The sequence below is a fragment of the Myotis myotis genome, unplaced genomic scaffold, assembly GCF_014108235.1.
Source record: "Myotis myotis isolate mMyoMyo1 unplaced genomic scaffold, mMyoMyo1.p scaffold_m19_p_7, whole genome shotgun sequence".
NCBI classification, from domain to species: domain Eukaryota; kingdom Metazoa; phylum Chordata; class Mammalia; order Chiroptera; family Vespertilionidae; genus Myotis; species Myotis myotis.
This window is the reverse complement of record NW_023416379.1, coordinates 38,639,156-38,663,155: the sequence shown is the minus strand read 5'-3', so window position 1 is coordinate 38,663,155 and position 24,000 is coordinate 38,639,156. Positions and strand designations below refer to the sequence as shown.

At 50.2% G+C, this 24,000-nt stretch overlaps 1 protein-coding gene across 1 annotated transcript; it reads left to right on the top strand.

Moving 5' to 3' along the window:
- Window positions 1–2,735: 2,735 nt before the first annotated feature.
- On the top strand, window positions 2,736–23,800 carry NR2E1 (nuclear receptor subfamily 2 group E member 1). The gene is made up of 9 exons (XM_036317559.1): window positions 2,736–3,421; window positions 7,994–8,139; window positions 11,291–11,378; window positions 13,148–13,383; window positions 14,706–14,852; window positions 17,118–17,214; window positions 17,602–17,751; window positions 18,004–18,109; window positions 22,407–23,800. Exons 1-9 carry the CDS (start codon window positions 3,397–3,399, stop codon window positions 22,567–22,569), a joined length of 1,158 nt encoding a protein of 385 aa, XP_036173452.1. The 5' UTR covers window positions 2,736–3,396; the 3' UTR covers window positions 22,570–23,800.
- The last annotated feature ends 200 nt before the right edge of the window (window positions 23,801–24,000 follow it).

The following is a 24,000-nucleotide window of genomic DNA, read 5'->3' as shown; positions in this document are numbered from 1 at the left end:
TTTAGCCTTGCTGTGCCTCCAAAAACTTCTTGGGGAATCTGCAAGTGACTGTCCTCCTTCATTCATTCACCCAACATTTATGCAACACCTGCTAAGAATCAAGCAGCATGCTGGAGCCTGTGGATGGGATGATGACAAGTAACAATTCCTGCCTGCAGAGGCTTTCTATTCTGACCTGCACCTAGGAAGGCCCCAGGTGTCTGCACCTTACATCCGACTTCCCTGCAGCCGCTTTGTAACCCAGCACTCCGGCTCCAGCTCCTCCTGGGCCTGGTGGACTCCAGCCCCAGCCCCTCCCACCTACCCTGGATCTTGTTGCTACTCTTGCCATGAACCAACCATGCCAGAAAGTCATCCTGATGATTTCAGAACTGCATTGTGATTTATGCAAAGCAAGAGGATAATTACAGGCGGGAGGGCAGACGCAGTAGAACAGGCTGTTGGTGTGTGCCTTTTGCCAGGGCTGGATGGTGTGTGTGTGTGTGTGTGTGTGTGTGTGTGTGTGTGTGTTTATATATTGAGAGGACTTCTTGACATTCTGCTTGATTAGGGGCTGGTAACAGGAGAAGGAGGGAACATTGCCATTTTGATTGGGAGACAATCAGGTGAGCCTCATGAGTATTTCCCAAAAGTTTTGATGCCTACAAATACACCAGCAGGATGAAAGTGTTAGGGAGTTTGAACCCTGGGAAGCCAGTCCTCCTACCTGCAAACCCTGCAGGCACTGAGAAGGGGCGTCTAGGTCTCCTCACCACAGAAGTCTCAACTTTCCCCCACCCAGGTCTACTCTTTGACACCAGCCTTCTGCTTCAGATAAATTACTTGGACTTTTGAAGCTTTTTGTACTTACCCCCCCACACACACACCCACACACACACCCCACCCCCGCGTCCACTTGAGGCAGGTGGTGGCAGCAAGTGGATTCCTGGCTGGAAACCAGAACCCCAGGCTGCAAGCCCCAGCCTGGCACAGCAGTAACTGGGTCTTTACAACCTCGCCCATAAATAACTTCTCGTTCTGAGCACGGAGTTCGAGTTTGCACTATGTCGCTGGCGGGACTCGCTGCTCAAGCGTCCGCCAACTTGGCTGTCAAAAAATGTTGATTTCTTGTCCTGCCGCCTACAACAAAAACAGAAACAAAAAACCCTCAGTTTGTGGTTTTGCCCCCACGGTTTCCTAATCTTACCCCAACTTGAAAAACCGAGGGTGGGTAAGTTAGGAGATAGTCGTCCCCTTCCCGGTCTTTCCGGAGGTCCCCAGCCCCCAGCCCCGGTTGCTGCGGGACCCTAGAGAGGGCAGCGGGCTCTGAGGCGTGCGGTGCACGGGCCGCGCTCCAGGCCCAGCCTGGCCGCTGCAGAAGTTGCTGTCACGCGCTGCGGCCCGGACTGGAGGGTCCGGCTGCATCCCAGAAACCGAGGCGCTGATGCGCCCGCTTAGGGCTGGGCCGGGGAAGGGCGGTGGGACTCGCGAAAGCACTCATTGTACACTGACTATGACCCAAAGCCCGGTTTGACTCTGAGTCTGAAGAACGTGGGGTAGGGGTTGGGCAGGGAGGATTGCAGAGTGCTGGCCTGGGTTCTCACCCCCCCCCCCCACACACACACCCTAACCACCCCCCCCCCCCCAGCTCCCCAACCTGCGGCGAAGGGCTGGAAAGCTGGAGGTGTGATCCCTGACCTGTGCCCGGGCCTACGCCGGGAGGAAAGGCTGGCCCTTGTTGGACAAGTTCAAGCCGCTGGGAGAGCTTAAATAAGAAGTAATCTCCTCGAGATCGGGAGTCGCCGGCCCCCTTGGCGCGCTCTCCCAGTAAGTAGAGCTGCGCGGGGCACAGCAGCAGGAGCACCGGCATCGCGGGGGGGGGGGGGGGGGAGCGTGCGGAGGCGGGAAAGCGCTTCGGAACCCTCCGGCCTGGAGAGGAGGGCCAGCCTAGCCGGCTCGGAGGCGAGCTGCGGGAGGGAGCTGTGCCCTCTGCCGCTCCAGTGCAGGCAGTGGGCGCGCCGGCAGTTTCGCTCTGCTCGGCCTGGGACGCGCTTTGCTTTGGGGAGCGGGCGGCACCTTCCTCCACGGAGGCTGGCGCCCACGCGGACCTCGCCAAGTCCGCTTTGGGAAACGCGGAGCCTCGGCAGACCCCATGGCAGACCTCCAGTCCCCACACCGCGTCCTGAGCTACAACCTTCCCTAGATAGTTGCAAATGAATGAGTACTCACCTCGGGCCAGATCCAAGTTTTACCCAACGGAAAGGGCGCGGGACCAAGAATGAACCCACTTCCATGGCTACATCCGGCACGCACACTCACACTCACACACGGTCACCTCGTTTCCTCCACGGGTTTGTCTGGAACGCTGGAGAGAAGGGGGAAAGCGTTTTGAGAAAGCTCCGTCTCCCCTCCCTTTCACTCTTGCCATGAAATACAATGATTCATTTTTGTTACCAGCGCAGCACTGTCCTCCCCACCACGCACACACAGAGCCACACTCTCATATTCACACTCACTCTCAGCTCCCAGAGCGCCTGCATTTTCTTTGGGAGCCGCTGGGAGGTTCATTAATATCATTAGCATTTAACCCCCTCCCTCTCCCCATCCCCTCCCCGCACATGGCTGACGTCAGACCCCGCCAGGAGTTGGGGGAAAAGCTAAGTGGGCCGGGGACGCCCTATTCCCCTCCCCGCGGCTGCCTGTCAGAGAGCTTCTGGAGATATTACCGGGGACCCAGTCCGCCGCGACAGGCACAAAGTCACGGGGTAATGAACTTCGGGGACCCCGTGCGGCTGCGAGCGCGGCTCTCCCCGGAAACCAGGAGCTGGCCGCGCGTTCCTTCGGAAGACTCCCCAGCAATCTAGCGGTCCCCCTGGGCGCTTGGCTCTGCCCGGAGACTGCGGTTGTTTTCCTTCTGTCCTTAGAAGACCCGCAGTCTGCAAAGGGCTGTCCGCACTCTGCATGCCTAACGCAGAGGGAGAAATTGAAGACGGAGAGACCGGAATGGAGGAAGAGAGGAATTTGGCCCTTTTGGCTCCGTAGGAAGACCCTTTTCGTGTGTCTCCATTTCTGTCCTTCAGTACCCCTCTCTTGTTCTCCCTTCTTCCTCTGCCTGCCCCTCCGTCTCCGCATTTGTCTGTCCACGCGTGTGTCCATACCAGGCAACATTCCCCAAAGCTGCGGTTTTGCAAGAGCCGGGAAGAAACTTCGGGATGCTGACATTTCCACGGCGGAACGAATTCTGAGCCCCTCCAAGCCCCACCCCGGGGAGCGGCGCGCGCCGACACCCACCTGTCCGGCCGGGAGCCTCGCAGGCTGGAGGGCGGCTGGAGAGCGGTGGAGCCGGGCGGCGAGGCGGGCGCTGTCGGCCGGGACTCGAGCGGCGCCCACCAGCCGCTCCGCCCCGGGACCGCCAGCATGAGCAAGCCGGCCGGATCAACAAGTGGGTACCTTTCGGTCGGCTGCTGGGTTCAGGCGCGCTGCCTGGGGCGGGCGGGGAGGCCTGGGCGAGGCTGCCCCGGGAACAGCGACTGGGAGCCGGGAGAGGTACTCCACTGGCGCGTGTGCTTTGGCTCAGCTTCTGGTAGCCCGCGAGTCGGAGCGTTTGGTGGTGAGGGAAGAACAATTTGTTACCTCTGACTCTCTTGGTCACCCCTTCTTTCCGGTGAGGTGGGAAGGTTGCAACCCATGCAGCCAGCCCACCAGTCCCGCGAGTTCCCTCCACTAATCACTTATCCCCAGGTGCGGGGAGGAGGGGGCGCTGGGGGCGGGAGCTAGGCCTCAGCCCGGGGCGGCGGCACCAGAATACGCTCGCTCCAAACTCCCAGCTCCGGCAAGGCGCGCAGAAGCAACTCCGCGAAAAGCGGATTTTGAATGGAATGCTTTGCACCCCGTTTCTAGCTATTGCAAATAATCCTGCGAACTGGGAAGCAGAAACCATTTAAAAGTCACATTTTCCTTAATCCTAAATCCGCATAGGTCATGACTGGGGAATCTAAAGTATGGCGAACCGCTCTAGCAGAGAGGGGACCAAATCCCTAAACCCAAGGACTTTTCGAGCGGGAGCTCCACAGAGGAGGAGTGTGCGGCCTGCTCCCTTCGCGCGGTTTTCTCCTTTAAACTTGCTTAGCTGGCGGCTGCCCCTCGCCAGCCAGGCCGAGGCGGATATCCAGCCGCCCCTGCACCACGGCCTAGTGCAGGGCGAGGTGGAAGTTGCAGGGCCTTCGCGTGCACCCAGCCTGCGGAGCCGAGGACGTGCAGGCCCGAGCCCCTGTTGGGCGGGCGCGGCCCCACTGCTGGGATCTCCCCGGGCGTTTCAGTTCCCGCCTTCCGGTGGCCCGGGTGCCCTATCCTGGGTCCCAGGCTGGGGGTGACGCTGCTGCCGTCCGCAGGTTCCGGAGTTCGGCCCTGGCTGCTTTCACCTACAGCGTATTTGGTGACTTGTGCTTTCCTCCGCGCGGCCCCCGCCTCTCCCCTCCCTGGCCCTCGTTATCTGATCGGAGCCTGAAAGTTGGCAGAGAACTGAGAGCGAAGTCCCACTTCAGTGGGCTGCAACTCCTGCCCGTCCCACATGCCTTGTGTTTCCACTTTGTCTGATGGTTTTGGCCTGGGTGCTGCTGCCCTTTTAAAAATCAGAGCGAAATGAACGTGAACAAAAAGAGAAAAGGAGACACGTTTAGATCCTGCAAACTGGGAAGAGAGAAGGAGCCTTAACCGCGGTCTGCATCCGAGCCCGCACTGCAGGGCTGGCCTGCTCTGGCCTGGCTGTTGGGGACCTTGTGGGAGGGGGAGCGAGCTCGTTCTTTGTGGCCTGTGTTCCCGTGTGCAGGGTCCCGCTCAGGAGGTTCGGAGAGAGACCTCTCCTGCGCACTCCCAGCCTCACTGCCAAAACCCACGCCCGCGGGCCCTGCAGGCCTCCTGCTCACTCACCCTGACAGGCGCCCTCGCCGCCTTCCCTGGAAGTAAGGAGTCTCGGACTCTTGCACCCACTTGGGGGTCCAGAGCCGCCATGGTTGGGGGGTGTTTGTGAAAGGTGAGGCCTCGGAGGCGAGAGAGGGAGCGGACACGAGGCCCTTTCGCTGAGGACCAGCCCGCGTGCTAAGGACTAGGACGCCTTGGTTCACCCCCCCACCCCCCACCCCCGCCCCTAGGCTTTTAGAAAAAAGTGTGATCGTCGGGAAAACTTTGGACCTTTCCAACTGTCCGAAAGCTTGAGTTTGGCCACGGAAGCCTGGAGCCCCTGCGCAGTTCCAGCCTTCACTACTGGGGTTTCTCAGGTCCGCAGGCCCCAGGCCCCCGGCCAACGCGCTGCTGCAGCTGGGCTCTGCCAGGGCGGAGGCTGCCCGGCCGGCACCCGCAGCCCGTGCGCCGGGTCGGCGAGGAGGCCCGCGCAGCTGGGAGGTCCCGGCCTGCCGGGCCTCGAGGTCTGGAGCCCTCGCCCTGCTCGGCCGTGCGCGGCTGGAGAGCAGAGCGCTGTCCGCCGGGAGCCCCGCCTGGGTGGTAGCGAGACCCCAGCCAGTCACCCCTGCAGCCCAGACTAACTTCTTTCAACAACCTGTGATGGTAATTACAGTAATCGAAGCTGCCATATAATCTCTAGGCAATTGTGATGCACAAAAAGCCCCGAGGGGACCCCTGGCGAGGGGAGTGAAGGACGGTTTTCCAGCCCCAGGAAACTCCCGCTTGCTCACGTCGGAGCTCGCTCGGCTTATTCCGTGAGGAGCTTTGCAACGGGCTCAACCAGCTTGTCTCGTGACCCCAAGTCACCTTAACGTGGCTGGGCAGCGGGGTCTAAGGCGCAGGCCCGCCGGGCCCTGGAATTTTTGCATTCCTCCCTCCGGCGCCCCGCCCCAGGCGGGTAGCAGGTCTCCCATCTGCCCCAGTCCAGGCAAAGGCCCGGCCTCCCCGCAGCCGCCGTGGCCACGGGGGGGGGGTGCTGGTCCAGGAGCCCCGCCCGCGGGAGCCGGGTGCTTCCTCCCCACTTCGGGGTCCTCTGGGGATGTGGCCCTGGCCTCCTCTGGATGGGAAGCAGGGACAGGAACCCCATCCCTGCTTCTTCCGTGCGCGGGCGCGCTCATCTGGGAGTCTTCTAAAGTGCCCCGGGGACAAGAGGACAGCTGGGGCGACGGGAACCCGAGCGTGGACCCCAGCTGAGGCAGAGGGCTGAGTTGTGCACAAGAGGTTGGCTGCAAATGATGGAAACCAAATCTACTGCCTCCAGACTGCGGGCGGTGCAGCTGAGCGCGAGTCCCTGCTGGGTGGCCGTGAGCTTCCTTGGGCGCAGTGACAAGACGGAGGGGTGAGGGACAAGCCCCGCTGCGGTCGCCCCGCGCTCTCTCCAGCCCCTCCCCCTGCACAGCCTCTCCCCCCACCCTGCGGGGGAGTGGGGGGGATGCCCAGGCGGTGGTCGCCGCGCCGCGCGCCTCCCCGCCGGCCTTTGTCACCACCCGAATTCCCATGCTACTCTTTTTGACGGGTCACTGGTGGCTCTATAGGCAGGTGCTTCGGCGGGGTTGTAATTACCCCGACCCCCTCCCCCGCGGGCCGCCCGCGCCCTCCCTCCACTCCCCCTTCCTTCCACCCCGGCCCCCAGCCGCCACTCCGCCAAGGCCACCGCGCGGGGTGCCCGTCCGACTGGACGCGCGGAATCCACCAGCAAGTTCCCCCTCCGACGGCTCAGAGGCGTCCCCTCGCCACCACCACTCCCTGCCCCGCCGTTCGCACCCCGGCCTCCCCGCCCCCCACCGGCCGAGCGCTCCAGGAGGCAGCTGTGGAGTTTCACCCGGGCCTCAGGCCGCCGGGTCCAGACTGGAGGCCTTTGCCTGGGCAGCGAAGGAAAATTAAATGTTAAGGAGTTAGTTATTATGAACTACCATGATCACTAAAGTGTTAATTAAGTTAACACTTTATTTAATGCTCCCCCTGTTCGTGGGAGGAAGGGTCTCAGGCTGGAGGGCCTCTTCTCCATTCTTAGGGGAAAAATAGCTCCCTCCCTACGGGGTTTTTGAATGTTACCCCCTCCTGTACATTCCTTCAGAGTCTGCGGACACCCCAGCCCTGAGGGGATTTCAGGGAAAGTTCTCTTCAATCTGGCGACTGTGGAAGCCCATGACGGGGGTGTGGGGGGGACCACAGTCCAGAGAAATCCGGCATGCCCTTTAGAACAGTAGCCCCGGACAGCCGGCGGGAAAACAGGTGGGGAGAGGCCCGCAGAGGATCCAGGGATGGAAACAGGTCTTGGAGGAAGAAGCTGGGGGAGGAAGGCGTGGAGGCGCTGTCCCAGGCGGACCTGCCAGGCAGCCGCACACTTGCACCAACCTCCTCGGACTCGCCTAGCCCAGTGCTAGTTACTTTGGGGAGACATTTTTTCCTAAAGGAAGTAATTTCTCAAAAGCGTCCCTCCGGCAAGTATTTTTAAAACATAGGTAAAGCGAAAGTTGGGCACTGACCACGACTCTTCTTATCATTAATAATCCTAGGATTAGCATTGCAATCATCAGCCTGATCACAACCACCGCCCCGCAGCTCCAGGAAAACTCTCTGGCCTCCCAGCTACCATCCCTGGTTGCAGCCGTGTTTGTGTTTCTTCTTTCCCCTTTTTGCGTTTCCAATTTGTCTCCTCGCACGCTCGCCAACAACTTTCTCTGTTCAATGCAGGAGCCGGGGAGGGAGGCGGCCAAACCTTGCGCGGAGCCCAGAGGCAGCGGTGGCCGCGCTGCCGCCTAGGCCCGCGGTCATCTTTCATTCCCATGCGGGCCTGGGCGCTTAGAGGAGGCCCCAATACATGTAGCGGTGCATGAATAATGCTCATTGTAGGAAACTGACACTTGCTCAAGGAAAAAAAGTTTGACTATAAAATCACTTCATTATTTGCTTTTACCGCAGCCTCGGTGCTAATCCCCTCAGAGGTCAGATTGCTTAGCATCTCTCTCTCCCTCTCCCCTTTCCCCCCTCTCCTCCGCCTTCCTCTCCTTCTCGCCCCTGGCCCCCTTCCCTGTCTTTTCTGCGATTTCAGGCCGCATTTTAGATATCCCCTGTAAAGTGTGCGGGGACCGCAGCTCGGGGAAACACTACGGGGTCTACGCCTGCGACGGCTGCTCGGGGTTTTTCAAACGGAGTATCCGAAGGAATAGGACTTACGTCTGCAAATCTGGAAACCAGGTACCTTAGCCGGGCTGCATGCTCAGCTCCCCTCTGCCGCCTGCCCCTCCTTTGTTTGTGCCCGAGGACGACTCTGCTCAGCAGAGACCAGACCTTGACTTCTCCGGTTCTCTCTCTTTCCAGACCCAACTCTTTGAGGCCCTGTCCCTTGGGCAAGGCAGGGCGGAAGGGGGTGGGGTGGGGGGCACTGTGTTGGGTAAGGGAAGACCCGTGAGTTTGCAGTAGGAAGTCTGAAATCCCAGCGTCCCTCCTCCCCACCCCCAAACACTTTAATCCTCTAACGTTTTGACATTGGGTAAGGCCCTCTCCTAGTGGTGATAAAGCCAGCCCAGGGGACCTAAGGGACTTAAAAATCTAAACCTCAAATGTAACCCGGAGAAAGGGCTAGGTTGTGCTGTCTGTCCGCCACACCCACCCCTAGCAGCGCAGTGCCTTCACCACTGCCTGGCATGGCAGAAGTTAAGGGCACAGGGCATCCTACTCAAGGTTCAGACTCAAAGTGAGTGTTAGCCACTGGAATGGAGAGGATGGGTTCCGTGAAAGGCTGTGCCCTTCAACTTTTCTGAGTCTGGTTGAGCCTTGTCAGAAAAGGGCTGAGTGAGCAGGAAGAGAAGGCTCCCAAGGAAGGAGTAAGGGGACCTTCTCCCAGGTTCCCGTATCTCCTCCTTCTCTGCTTAGAAGATGTGCCTGGTTGGTTGTGTTTTGGTCTTGGGCAGGCTGAACTGTCTCAAAGAAACAGGGGAGTCAGGGCATGGACTGAGTGTGAGCCAAAGCTGCCAGAAAGAGCGACTAGAACCCCCTGCCCCATTTTCCAGCCCAGTAACAGGCTTATTTCAACCTAGGGGATCGGCCTGTTGGTCCCACACTTTGCCCTCTCCTTAGCCAGACACACAGACGCTCCAGCACAGAGCCACCACCTTGACTCCCAAGAAGACCCTGGAGAGTGTATTAGTCAAAAGTCATCCTTTGGTAATCAAACTGGTGAACCATTTTCACTAATTAATATCTATGTATAAATATGACACACATATATACATCCACATATATTGTTTGGTGCTAGTCGATTAATCTTTTTCTGAAGCCATGCCTGCTTATATCAGTTTCTGATAGATTTGGATTATCAACAAAAACAAGAAGACATCTGTATTTGGATAAGTTATTTGGAACTCGCCTGCCCTGTTCTTGTTTTATTGGGTTCACAGCTTTGTATCAGTTTCTGCTTTACCATATGGACACATCACAGTATACACACCCAGCACTGCAGCCGGATAGCTCCACAGGAATGTGGGATTACTGTGGGTTGTCAGATTCCAGCAAGTTTCTACTTACATTGTCTTTTACTTTTATACAACGAACAGAATTGGGGAATCAAAACCTCAGGTGTTAATGGCTTGATATTTTCAAAGGGGTTGGCTATCAACATGCTGATGTCAGTCCAAGTATTTGTAAAGGAGTGATAATAGACTCATCAGCCTTGGTGGTTGTCTCCTTGCAGAGAGAATAAATGCACCGAGCAGAGGCACTCATCCTTCTCCCGGGCTCCAGATATTTATATACATATGATCTGATTTGAAGACATTCTTAAAAACTAATGAAGGCTTCCATTTTGCATTAACGTGTTAACAGAATACATTTGGGGAATAACATTTGATGATAGGCATATGATTGCACTTAATAATAACTTCTTTAAGCCTTTTTACATTAAGCTATTACACTGGCCAGCAAAGATGCCCTGAAGAATTCACTTAGGAACCAAAAAAAATTTTTCCTTTCTCTCTTTTATTCTAAGATTAGGTAAATAATATTCCAACTTATTATTAACAGCAATGAGGACCTTTAGAAATTGTTACACCCCCCAGCCCTACATTTATTTAAATAATTCAACATTTTTAAACCAGAGGGGTGTGATCTTATAAAACTGTGTTTTCTAATGTGTAATTATTCCCAAGGGATATTTTAGAAAATGCACTTACTCTAACTTCAACATATTTAACATTTTGGTATTATGAAGCAAAATAAAAATACATTTACTTTGTTCTCTTTCTTCTCATTGCAAATCTAACAGTAGCAACTCATATAAACACCAGAGAGCACCAAACTTATGTATTTTCTGTGTATAATATATATGTGACTCTTTATATAGCTTTGTATGTGTTTCCTCAGTAATAACACCAAATACTGAATGAATTCTATAAGAAAATTTCTCTGTAAATTTCTCTTTTAATGGCCAACATTTCCCCATAAAAATGCATTAGATAAACTATTTATTTTCTCACATGTCCTTGATAAATATTTCTAAGTCAGCAATTACCTCTTTTTCTCAGTTATCACACTAATATTCTCAACCCATGTTATCATTTTGTCAGACAGTTCATTACATTATCTTCCTGGCTATATTTACACAGAGAGCATTTTTAGATTTTGCCCAGGCCTTGGTCTCTTCCCTTTTCACCCTTTCCTCTGGGGGCCCTGCCCTCCTAACCACTCTGGCTTCTGCCTCAACACTTGAGAATGACTATGTGTCCACGAATCTGAGTTGAGAGGAGGCTTTAATATAACTCTCACCATGCTGCTTATAAGAATGGCTTTCAGTACAAAGGCAAGAGTGAGAAAACAGGAGAGTAGAGAATAAATGATATTTATCTGACAAATAAATGGGCTCACCCAGAAAGTGAAAGAGAGAGGAAGACTAAGACCCTAAGCGGAAAGATAGCTAGCGCGGGAGGGGGACACAGCAGGGATCCTTCCAGGCCAGCCCACTCCAAAAGGGGCGCCCAGGCCTCCTCCTATGGGGCCAGGTCGCTGTCTTCGGTCCTGAAAAAGCCTCGCCCCAGTTTCTCCACTCAAGGAAGTTCCCCCGGGAGCTTCTCCTCCCAGCACAGCAGAGTCTGGCACACCAGGCGCTGTGACCCTTCACCTGCTTGGAGAAGGATTTTCCAACTTGAGCACTTTCATAGAGTCATGAATTGGTCCTCTTGAAGTAGCCCCGGGAACCCCAGCCCTTTCTCTACCTGGCCCTGCTGGGGCCCGAGGACCTCACTGCTTCTTGGACCCAGGTGTAGGTGGCAGATTCTGTTTCCTGGATCCAGCGCCGGCTTTGTGTCACCATCTGAAGGCCCACGGGCCTCTGACGGCCTGCGCTCTCTTCCAGGGAGGCTGCCCTGTGGACAAGACGCACAGAAACCAGTGCAGGGCATGTCGGCTCAAGAAGTGTTTGGAAGTCAACATGAACAAAGATGGTAATCAGAACATCTTTTTACTCTAACAACGTTGATTGATAAGTAAATGATATGTACGGAAAATACATGGCACTCCTAGGCATGTCAACCCTCTCCCCAGCACTTCTTTCTAGAGCAGTGGTTCTCAGCCTTCCTGATGCCGTGACCCTTTAATACAGCTCCTCATGTTGTGGTGACCCCCAACCATAAAATTATTTTCGTTGCTACTTCATAACTGTAATGTTGCTACTGTTATGAATTGTAATGTAAATATCTGATATGCAGGATATATTTTCATTGTTACAAATTGAACCTAATTAAAGCATAGTGACTAATCACAAAAACAATATGTAATTATATATATATATGTGTTTTCCGATGGTCTTAGGTGCCCCTGTGAAAGGGTTGTTTGACCCCCAAAGGGGTCGCGACCCACAGGTTGAGAACCACTGTTCTAGATGCTGGGAATTGGCCTCAGGCTTTCAGTCATATCCTTCCTGATCTCTTAGCATGAGCCCCATCCCCCGAACCCTTGAACTTCCTAGAGCAAGGCCCATGCCCACATTGGAAACCTGTGCTCCACAGTCACCCCCAAGAAGGCAGCGTTCCTGGGAACCCCACTCTGCTGAGGATACGCGGTATTTTCTGCCTCTCTTCTTAATTACTCAGTTCAAACCTCCTTGCAGCCCTTTTGTGGCTACTCCCAAACCTGTTAGCCTCCTGCAGGATCTCACAGTCTGGATAGTCTTTGGGGGAGGAGGAAATCAGGGACTAGGAGACCGATGTGTGGGAGGAGGGAGGACAGAGACAGGAGCACAGGGAATTTTGAGTTCCTATTTGCAAATTCAACAGGATTCCAAATTCGGCACCGCCAGCGTGGTGATCTGGGCTTCTCCAGGCTTTCCCTTGGTTTAACAGAAAGGGGCTGGAGAGGTTGGGTGAGGCCTGTGGGTGTCTCAGACACCAATCCCCAGAAGGCTCTTAAACATGCACAGCAAGAACTAGGATTCTGGATGCCAGGTGGTGGCCTGGCAAGGGTGCCCCAGGCCGGGGCAAAGCAGGGTGGGGTGGTGGGGTGGTGGGGTGGCAGGGTAGTCATGGCCTGGAGGGAGGAATGGGGCCTCAGCACCGGGTGTGGAGTGGGCTTTGCGTTGGCGGCTCAGGAGGCAGCCACAGCAGCTCATTTGGGAGAGCGCTTTCCTCCCCCTCTTCCCTCCCCCCCTCGCCCTGGGGGCAGCAGGAGAGTGCGTCCAACCTGATGAACTTGTGTATTGACAAGTTGTCAAGTTAGGCGAAAGGAAGATTGCCCTGCATTAATTTGTTTGTTTAAGCTGTTGGTGGTAATTGTCACATCTCCCTGCCTTCCTCCAGCGCACTCCGAGGTGGGCTCTCCCTGTCCCATCCCCCTGGGACCCTGGGCTCAGGGCCTTGCGTCTGTGGCCCTCTCTGACTTTTCTGGGTGGGCGGGGGTGGGGAGGGTGGCGGTGGGGAGGCCATTCTAGGGCCAAGCGGGAAAGTCTGTGCAGAGACTAGTTGCAGGGAAGGGGGAACGTGGATGCCTAGCTATCCCCTCCCAGGGGCTTCTCACCGGCAGAGAAAGCCTAGTCTTGCTGGAGGCACGTCATTAACCTGAGACTTTGGGCCCGGCTCCTCTAACGCATACAGAGCGCCCTCCGCCCCCACATCCCGGTGACCTTGCCTGCCCTGCCGTGGCGCGTGGCCCTGCAGCGCAGCAGTGGCCGTGTGTCTCCCAGACTCTGACCCCGGCCTGTGTCCGTCTGTCTCTGCAGCCGTGCAGCACGAGCGGGGCCCTCGGACGTCCACCATCCGCAAGCAGGTGGCCCTCTACTTCCGCGGACACAAGGAGGAGAACGGGGCGGCCGCGCACTTCCCCTCGGCGGCGCTGCCCGCCCCGGCCTTCTTCACCACCGTCACGCAGCTGGAGCCGCACGGCCTGGAGCTGGCCACGGTGTCCGCCACGCCCGAGCGGCAGGCCCTCGTGAGCCTGGCTCAGCCCACGCCCAAGGTCAGGGGCCTTGCTCGGAGTCCCGGGAAGCGTGGAGGGAGGAGACAGGGGCACCACTTCCTTCTGCACTGGAGCGGGGACAGGCAGGCCAAAGATGGGGCGACCTCGCAGGATACCGGCAGAGCCCTGCAGGGGGCTCTGGGCCTTTTTGCTCTTCTCCGTGGAGCCAGGGTTGCTCACACTTGAGTGTGCAGTACAGTCACTCTCTGAGTTGCTACGGATGTGGACTCCCTGCAGGCCCCCCCCCCCCCCAGAGGCCCTTTCAGCCCGTTTGATGTAGGGCGCGGGAGGGAGGCTGCACCTTTGGAGACGGCCCTGGTGCGGAGCCCCCAGTCCGAGCGAGCTGAACAGGCCGCCTAGGGAGTCCCCTGCAGGTCAGAAGAGTGGACATTTGTTTTGAGAAGGAGAAGGAGAGTCCTTGAGTTGCAAATATCAGGGGTCTCTTCTCTTGGGCAAAGCGGTGGGTCTCTAACCTAAGAGAGGAATGTGGAACTCACCAGGTTGGACAATTTGGGGAACCTGACATTTGCCAGTCCCCTCTCACTCTCCTCTGAGCCTCCTGGATTGATCTACACCAGGCCCTCTACTGGCAGGGACACAGCCTGAACCACCTCAAAAGGCTGCCACCTAGGGACTACCCTTCAGGCGTCCAGCTGGTACCTACCCACAGCTCCCACTCCAGGCCAAGAAGGGATCTGGGTTTCCCCCAGAGGAGGGCCAGCTGCAGCCCCACACGGCAGGGAAGCAGACACCTGGGCACACACGCACGCACGCACAGTATTTAATATTGCTTCCTTAGCCTTGATGTGTATAATAGGCTTGGGAAAGTAGTGTTATGAATATGTTGTCAGTTATGAATGGGAATGCTCCGTGAATGATTAAGATGTCTAATTGAAATATTTCCATAATATACTAATCCTTTCTAAAAATACTCACATGCATATTTGTGTTTGGGATGCCTATTAATTTGTACTTTTTTCACATCTATTTTTATGTACACAAATGTGAGCAGCTCTTATCTAAATTGGGAGACAGGCCTGGCACTTGGCTCAGCCCAAGGAAAATTTGCTGTAGGGGATAAAAAGCCAGATGCCCCTCTGGAAGGAACAGGCCCACAGAGTGGAAATGGGTCTCTCCCAACAATTTCCCGAACTCTATAGATAGGATGTTTGGTTTTTATGTCCGTATGGCAACTGCCCATTTAAGCAGAACATCCAAGTTCCTATCTCCTTCTCTGTTCTAATTAGAAAACTAAAAAGTTGGCTCTCCTTGCAAAGCTGTGGTTTCCTCACTCCCTGGTCTCTCTGTTTCTCCCCACCCAGTACCCCCATGAAGTGAATGGGGCCCCCATGTATCTCTATGAAGTGGCCACAGAGTCAGTGTGTGAATCCGCTGCCAGGCTTCTCTTTATGAGCATCAAGTGGGCGAAGAGCGTACCAGCTTTCTCCACCCTGTCTTTGCAAGACCAGGTATGACCAAGAGGGCCAGAGGTCTTGAGGGAAGGGAGCTGGGAAGAAGCAACAGGAGTCAGCCTTATGGAACTGTAGGTTACCTGGATAAATCGCCAAGGTCAGGCATCAGTTATACATATATAATTGATTTCAGAGAGGAAGGGAGAGAGATAGATAGAAACATCAATGATGAGAGAGAATCATTGATTGGCTGCCTTCTGCACACCCCCTACTTGAGGAGATCAAGCCCGCAACCTGGGCATGTGCCCTTGGCCAGAATCGAACCTGGGACCCTTTAGTCTGCAGGCTCTATCCTCTATGAGCAAAACCAGCTAGGGCAAGGCATCAGTTCTTAATAGCAACGAGGAATCTATCTTTATTAGCTTCTTTCTATGGGTTTAGAATATCTAGGGACGGACCTTACTAAGAAATGTAATTATCTTGTTTTGGGAACTTCGGATCTGGTTTACGAAAAACAAGCAAACAAGGGCATTATTTTATTTTATTTTTTTAGTTTAATTGAAACTTCAAATTTAACCACAAATTTTTAAAGACTTTTTTAAAATTGTTAAAAAACAGTGCTTTTTTAGAACACTGGAACTGAGAGAAATAGAAGAGTATTCTCCTCTTAAGATTTTTGGAGGTAGTCTCACTGTTCTATATGCAGAGCTATATGTTTTCCATCATGATAGCGTTGGGGCCAGTAATTTATCAGCATATAAGATTAAAGGGTGTGTTGCAGGCTAAGTTCTCTCTAGATTCTTTAAGTCTTTTAGAGACTTTGTAAACAAATGGGCATTGTGCATAATTCTGTGGTTGTAAATGATATTCTGAGGCAATAAAAGTTTGTGCTGCTAAAAACTGTGTTGTACCAAAACCCAGAAATTTTGTTGTTAAGAACATCAGAAATGGCCTCTGACAGAATTTTTCTAAACTTAAGGGAAAGGAAGAGCATGAAGTGTTCACAACCTTGACTGTTACCAGTGCATTCTTGGGAATTAATGACAAATTTCCCCAAAGGCTAATAAGTAGTTCTAAAAGCAAAGGGTTTGTTTCTTTAATTCATCTTATACCTAATTAAAGAATAATAGGGCCCCTTAATATAAAGTACATTTCCTACAGAAAGACCTGGGATTGTGCTAAAAACATCTAATCTTCTAGCATGGAATGTTCTTTTTTTCATGGCCTGGACTTTCAGACATGGCCAGAATTAGATACTGTTTACCTTGCATTTTTTAAGTATTCTTTTTTGTACTTAATGTAATAAAAATAAAGTATTTTGAAAATTCAATCTTTTGATTTTGGTTACAAGCCTTCACAATTTAGCTCTTAGCTTCTGAAAGGAAATCCTTCCATATAAATCATCCAGAATTGGTTGAATTTTTATAGATTTTTCAAAAAACAGATTTTTCAAGATGGTTAAGTTCTATCTTTGACCAGGTTAACTGGTTGGCTCTGATCATTTGCTGTGTGTGTGTGTGTGTGTGTGTGTGTGTGTGAATTGGCTATTTTTTTTTTCTCAAAACAAGTATTTGTAGACTCTTTAATTCAAACAAAATTTATTTACGGTCTGCTACTCAACCCTTCGATGGAAACCCTTCAACAACTAGCAAACTGCAGTGAAGTGGAATCCAGTATATTCATTTGGAAAAGGAGCCAGATTTTCATTTTAAATATTCAGAAGCACATTTTATTAGAATGAAAATGACAAGCACCTTGATGCTGTCCACTTATGAGTCTCAGAAAAATCAGTCAGTGAGATGAGGTAAACTCAGTAAAGCCCGATTAACATAATTACACCCTGATTTCCCTGCATGCCTCTTGGGAATTAGTGAGATCTCTCTCCCTCTCTCTGCCCAGCCCCCTATACCCACCAGGATGATGGGGCCCAGATCTGCAAGCTTACTCTGGAATCTTCAATCTGATAATATCAGCATTTTATAGGCGGGGTACCCACCTGCTGAGCGGCTGGTGGCATTTCATTGAGCCTGGGTCTCAGGGAGAAGTTTTAGGTGGTCAGAAACAAATAGATGGGAGGACCAGAAGGGTAAACCAAGGGAAGCAAATTTGGGGAGCTTAGAATGGCTGACTCTCAAATGCCTGTGCTTATCTATAGGCACCTTTTGAAAAAGAAAAACAAGGGAAAGATAAAATATTCAGAGGAAAAATTACCAAGACAAGCATTTAAAACACTTTTTAAAATAATGGAAATTTACATATTGAAATTGTTTATAAATTTATAAATTACACACTATATTATATTATACATCTATTGTATGACAGCTGATGCTTTTGGAAGATGCTTGGAGAGAACTGTTTGTTCTAGGAATAGCACAATGGGCCATTCCGGTTGATGCTAACACTCTACTGGCTGTATCTGGTAAGAATTGCACAATTTAATGACTTTGTTGTAGAAATTACCATAAAAATACATTACTGAAAAAAGAACAACATGTAAAGAATAACAAATTCCCACTGAACAATAGAGTATACCTGTCATTTATAAATCTATATTTAAATGCAAATAATGTTGTTTTGTTGTATTCATGACTGCTTGCATTGTTATTTAAATGCAAATTACTGTGTTTGTTATCATCCAAGAGACGATTTTATATTAACTTTCATACAATATAGCCAGTGTACATGGAATCAGATATCTTAGACTGACAATTGAATAGATATTGATATGCAGGATTTTGTCAAAAATCAATATTAAATTATGAAAATGCCTTCATATGATAGCATTTATTCCATGTTTTAATTCTAGGCATGAATGGTGACAACACAGATTCCCAGAAGCTGAACAAGATTATATCTGAAATACAGGCTTTACAAGAGGTGGTGGCTCGGTTTAGACAACTCCGGTTAGATGCTACTGAATTTGCCTGTCTGAAATGCATCGTCACTTTCAAAGCTGGTAAGTAGACACAAACCCCTGCCTCTTCTCCTTCCCCACTTTTGCCACATCACTAATTCAGCCACCTCAAATTCCAGATTTACCTTTGCAAAAACAAGTGATAGTTTTGAAGGGTGCTGAGACTTAGTCTGGCCTCATTTTGATAGCCATGGGGACTTGTGCGTTTTCCTGCTGGCTATTCACTTCGGGGAGGAGATTTCCCATCTGCATTTCCTGTGCTGTCTATCACCGTTTCCTGGTCTTCATTTCTAGTTCCTACACACAGTGGTCCTGAACTGAGAAGTTTCCGGAATGCTGCTGCCATTGCAGCTCTTCAAGACGAGGCTCAGCTAACTCTCAACAGCTACATCCACACCAGGTGACTCTTGCTTGCCCTGAAGGTGTCCTTAAGAATGTTGTTCCCGTTGTGAATGTGTGAGCAGGGGTCACTCAGCCAGTTCACATTTCCTGACTAATTATTCTGTTGCCAGCCAATAAAGTTACTTAGAATTATGTGCTCACCTATATCACATGGTGCGTGAGAGGAGCAAATAAAATTAGATTAGCAATTAGATTGCCAGATGCCTTGCAGCTGACCTGGTTGAACAAGTTATTCCATCATGATAGTTGAACACATTTGTATGAATGGACCCAGATACAAATGGGAAAGGTAAAAACAAAGGCCACGTGTTATAGTTGATATAGTAGAGAGTAGTGAAGTCATCCTTTAAAAAAAGGCAAGTGCCTCTCTTTGGATGCCAATCCCAAATAGAAGGACCAGAGAACTTTCTAGAGAGACCATCTGTACCCCCATCATAACTGCTGATGGATATCTGTTGAGTTACTTGGAATCATTGCACGCACCAGGCTATGTCTGGCCAACCAGGGCCCATTGGCAGAGGCCGCTCTTGTCTATTTGTAGAAACTCTCAGTCACAGGGGCTTCAGCAGGCCTCCTCCTGGCCCACCGATGGGCAAGTCCTCCAGGAGGTATAGACCTTTCTGCTTCCATTTTCAGAGGGAAAAAGCAAGACTTTAAAGAGCTGTGGAGCTGGCCAGGCCTGTGGTGGACGTGAGGTTAGAACAGAGTTGCTATTCTTGTTTATCCTCTAGGCTGGCCTTTTTATTTATTTATTTATTTATTTATTTATTTATTTATTTGCGGTTATGAGAGCCAAATGATTGCTATGGAGAGAGAATGGGAATTTTAGGGCTGGAGGGAGGAAAGAGGCAAAGAGAGAGAGAACGAGAAAGCTGGTCTTAAAGGGAAGCCCATGGAAGCCTGTCTCTATCATCCCAATGTCACCACAGACACTGTGCTGGAATAACTTAATCAGATGAAGGGAGACTGGTAATGCCTCCCTTATACTGTATCCATTTGGAATAATACCACTTCTGCTAGGATCTTCTTATTTTTATTACAAATCCTCTTTTGAATTCTATTGAATAAAACTGTTCCCTGTCCATGGAATATCATTGAAACTGTGTTGTGTGCTGGTGCAATGTGTATATGTTTTTCTAAATTAAAGTGCCATGATTTCTAAATTTAAAATCCACGTTAAATTTCAATATGTATATAATAGGCACTGAATATTTATTCAAAATTATTGAATGAAGCAGTACATAATTTCCCCACTAAAAATTAATCTGTATATTAGAACTGACCTCTGACATTTAGAACCATTAAGGTTTAAAGAACATCAAACCAAGAAGAATATGATTTCAGTCCAGCCTTCGCTGGTGAGCACTGTGGGACACCAGAGAACAAGACACTGTCCCTTATTGGTGCATGAAGTAGGTAGAAGTATTACTCCAATTCAGACCAGAGAAGAGAGAAAAGCAAAGTGGGGAGTGGGAGAGACAAATTCTAGTTGGGGGAGGCGGGGTGAGGGAGAATCTGGAAAGGCTGATTGATGGAGGGGACCACACAGGAGCTGGTGTCCTTGAATGGCAGGGAGGGAGGGTGCTCCTTAGAGCTGGTAGAGGGGCTGGTAGAGGGAGGTGCCGGAAAGGTGATTGAGGAGAATCTGAGAGAGAGAAAGCCTGAGGAAATTAAGCCACAAAGTAACAAAAGTCTATTTTAAAGAAATGGCAAGTATACTACTTCTCCCTCACCCTCAAAACAAGGAAATTATTCATGGAAGGAAGTCATCTGCTTTGACATGGAATTCTTGTTTCATGATATCTGCCACAGCTATAATTTAATATATTAAGATCTAGACTCATGCATGTGACAAAACTGACTATGCCTTATTTCTTAGCTCCTTCACATCAGGATCATTCTCCTCTAGCACTTTCCTGTCTAGAAAAATAAAATCTGAAATCAAAATGAAAAGTTAACACAGTGGAAACTAATAGGCAACACTGCAAACGGCGCTCACTGTTATAGCCGTGTGAGCTATTTCTCTATCTGTTATATAAGGAGAAGGCCTGGAATTGGCGTTCCACACAAACCACATGTTATCACGGAAGATCAAATACATGGATCTCTGACAGGCTCAAAACACGTACCCCTGAGTAAAAACTTCCAGTTATTTTTACTAATGGATGACACCAGGGTCATAGCTATCCTAAAATAATAATTTTGAGCAGTCAGACACATGCTCTCTCTGTGTCTCTCTCACACACGCACATATACACATATACACACTTTGTTATTATTTCTCGGTAGTACCATACTTCACATATAACAGACAATTCTTGTTGACTGACTAACCGACCCCTTCTTAACTAGAGAATAAAATACGTGGGTGAGAAGGTGAATGTATTATTTATTTACCAAAAATCAAGAATTGTCTATGGATTCTCCAAAATCCATCCTTTTTCTTTTCTTTTTCTTTTTTTTAAATATATTTTATTGATTTTTTACAGAGAGAAAGGGAGAGAGATAGAGAGTTAGAAACATCAATCAGCTGCCTCCTGCACATCTCCCACCGGGGATGTGCCCGCAACCCATGTACATGCCCTTGACCGGAATTGAACCTGGGACCCTTCAGTCCGCAGGCAGACGCTCTATCCACTGAGCCAAACTGGTTTCGGCTCCATCCTTTTTCAAAGTAATCACTTCCCCCAGTGGTTCCTCACACTGGAACCTTTTAGCCCAGCAGTTCTCAACCTATGGGTCGCGACCCTTTGGGGGTCGAACGACCCTTTCACAGGGGTCGCCTAAGACCATCCTGCATATCAGATATTAACATTACGATTCATAACAGTAGCAACATTACAGTTATGAAGTAGCAACGAAAATAATTTTATGGTTGGGGGTCACAACATGAGGAACTGTATTTAAAGGGCCAGAAGGTTGAGAACCACTGTTCTAGCCCATTAGGTCAATGCAGCAGACGTGGTAGAGGCTCAGCTGTGTCCCACCCATTGCAGGCTTCTCTCTCCTCTGCCCGATCCTGGGATGGGAAACAAAGCTATTGACAAGAGTAAGTGGCCAAGGCGAAAGGGAGACCTGGGTCTTGGGATTTCTTTCCAGGAAACGTAGGAGAAGCTTTTAGCAAGGAGAGCAAGGGGTGGGATTTAGGCCTTTAAGAAAATGCAGATAAGCTTCACCATTTCCATACTGTATTAGTCAGTGTGGGGTGGTGATCCCCATCCATGGGTGCCCAGGAAGCTGGGTAGTCAAAGAACCAAGTGAGGCTCTCAGAGGCCCAGACTGAATTATCAGCCTCGTATCAGGTTGAAGAGAGGGACTTTCACGTCTCAAAGCCAGGAGACAAGAGGGACTGTTGCTGTCCTGGATTTTATTTGCAGGGTGGGGTTATTGGGCAGTTAAACTCAGTGTTCAGCCACCTGACTCTTGGGAAGGAATTTTGATGTCCGTCAGTTCCTAGCACTTTGTGGCTATTGGTGGAGCCTGGCTCAGTCACAGGTATGTGACCCCAGACCTCAGTCTTTTAGGTGGTTTGTTTCAGTGGAAGGAGCCCTCCCTGGGGAGTGTATGGATACCTGATTCCAAGCAACTGACTAAAGAAGCATCAGGGCTACCGTGAGGAGGTGGCTTATAGGCATCTGAAGGCAGTAGGAAATGAAGCGTGCACATCTGAACACAGATGTATGTTGGACATTAAGAGAGGAAATTGTTAAGCAATTTCCCACATCTTTAATTATATGTCAATTTCATTGACATGAAAGTTGGGTGGCACTGCCACCCAACAGAACTTAGCCTTCAATTTGCAGTGTAATAAGGATGGAATTATTCCTGAAAGTGACTAAGTATAATGCCTGAATAATAATTTGGAGAATTTCCTAGGAAAGGAATCCATTTTATTTGAGGGAAATTGCCTTGCAAAGGAAGAAACCTTGACAATCAGAAAACATGGATACTACCGCTAGCTACTGCACTAGCACCCTTATACTTATTGACTAGCCTAAACTTAGTACCTTGTTTCTTCATTTTTTTCCCCATCCAAACCAAATGCAACCCCTTTGCTAATGTCGAGACAGGCACCATGTGATTGTGACACTGTGTGTTCTCCAGGCCTGGACACTTCTGGCTGTAGAACCAGGACCGTAGTAGGGCCCGAGTCCCAGACTCGGCTGCAGGGGCAGTGTGTTATTCATGAGGCCCAGTCAGGAAACTATGCTGGAGATGGTGTGTGCTGAAGTATGAGCTGTTAATTCCCAGCGGTAATGGATCTGACCTTGCTTTCACGGCTCCTCCTGTTCCAGATATCCCACCCAACCCTGTCGCTTTGGAAAGCTCCTGTTGCTTTTGCCAGCTTTACGTTCTATTAGCCCATCGACCATAGAAGAAGTGTTTTTCAAAAAAACCATCGGCAATGTGCCAATTACAAGACTGCTTTCAGATATGTACAAATCCAGCGATATCTAAGCTCTTCAAGTTCCCACTTTCCAGTATGGGATAGTCTCTGATGAACTTCCATCCACGGAGAACACGCTTCAACTAACCAACCCTTCGGGAAGCATATATCTGGGGGTGTGGAGCCTTCCGGAGAAAACATCCATGGACACAACAGTTCCAGTAGCTTTGACCTGCTGCTGCCTCATCCAGGGCAGGGCAGCCCAGAAGGGCCGCCTGAGCAGAGAACTCGCTGCTGCCATGCCCTGGGAGGGCACACATGGAGGGTTGCCACTGGCCGTGCCACTCTGCCTCTCACCTGGAAGATCCGTCTGAACCATCAAACACTGAAACACGAGTAGAACTTCCTTTTCGTTTTTAGTGTATAAAGTTGGGTAACCAAATAGAGCTCTGTGTAACACCATGCAGCAGCCTTGAGAACTATCTTATGAACTAGACTTTCTTGTAAAAACAATGGTTAGGTTTAAAATAAAAAGTTTTATCAAAATTTTCCCATCTATTGTAATACATCATTAAGTGGCCTTCAGAACTGAGTTAATAAGTGAAAGGTAGATTATGCCGTGAGATTTGCTTTTTCTCTATCTTTTTTTTCCTTTCTCTTTCTTTTCTTCTTCTTTTTAATACCATAGGCCAGGCAACCTTGTCGAGGGATTGGTGGACGAAAATGAAATTCTCACCAGAACTTCGGTTTGGATAACATCTCAAAAATAGAAGAGCTTTACTAACAGAACAAAAGTCGAGGGAGGAAGACTAAAAACAGCAAAACCAAATAGGAGGTGAAGGATTGAGGCAGATTGCTGTCCCATTAAAATAGTGCTGAAACCAAAGGCAATGAGGGTCCAAGCGCATGTTTCAGTGAGTCACATCAGACAGGAAACCAACACAGATGTGATATTGAATGGAACTTCAAAGAGATGAGCACTAAGAGGTTTCTCGATTGATCCACTGCTAACAGCCTGCGACTCTTAAATGCCTTTCAGAAAACTGGTTTCTAGTAAAGCCTTGAATGTGTGTGTGCATGCACACATACACACACCACCACCACCACCACCACCACCACACACCCCATTCTACATTGTAAGCTGCTCCTTTGGTATGAAACTATACTTATGAAGATGTAGAAACAAACATTTTAAAATAGCTGCTGTACTTTTCACATTTTGATTTAGTAGTTTCTAGCACTGAGGAAAACTATTCAGCACTTGGACTATCATAGGTTGAGTAAAACTTTTCTTGTACAAAGTGAATTAACTGATTTGTGAAGTTAAAAGGTTGTACTTCATTGTATTTACAAAGAATAAAAATATATTGAATCTAAATGAATTTGAACTCTGCCTGGTTTCTTAGCCTCCTTCCCTGGCTGGTTCTCACCCACCAGATACAAGGTGGTGGCAGCAGCTGGTGTAAAAACTGAAGCTCAGAGCACTCCAGCCTGAAGGACTG

Excerpts from the sequence above, each read along its gene's own strand:
- NR2E1 (XM_036317559.1), top strand. The coding sequence starts at position 3,397 with ATGAGCAAGCCGGCCGGATCAACAA. Across the intron at positions 13,384-14,705 it reads TGGCTCAGCCCACGCCCAAG|TACCCCCATGAAGTGAATGG; the intron begins GTCAGGGGCCTT and ends CTCCCCACCCAG. Across the intron at positions 14,853-17,117 it reads CCCTGTCTTTGCAAGACCAG|CTGATGCTTTTGGAAGATGC; the intron begins GTATGACCAAGA and ends ATTGTATGACAG.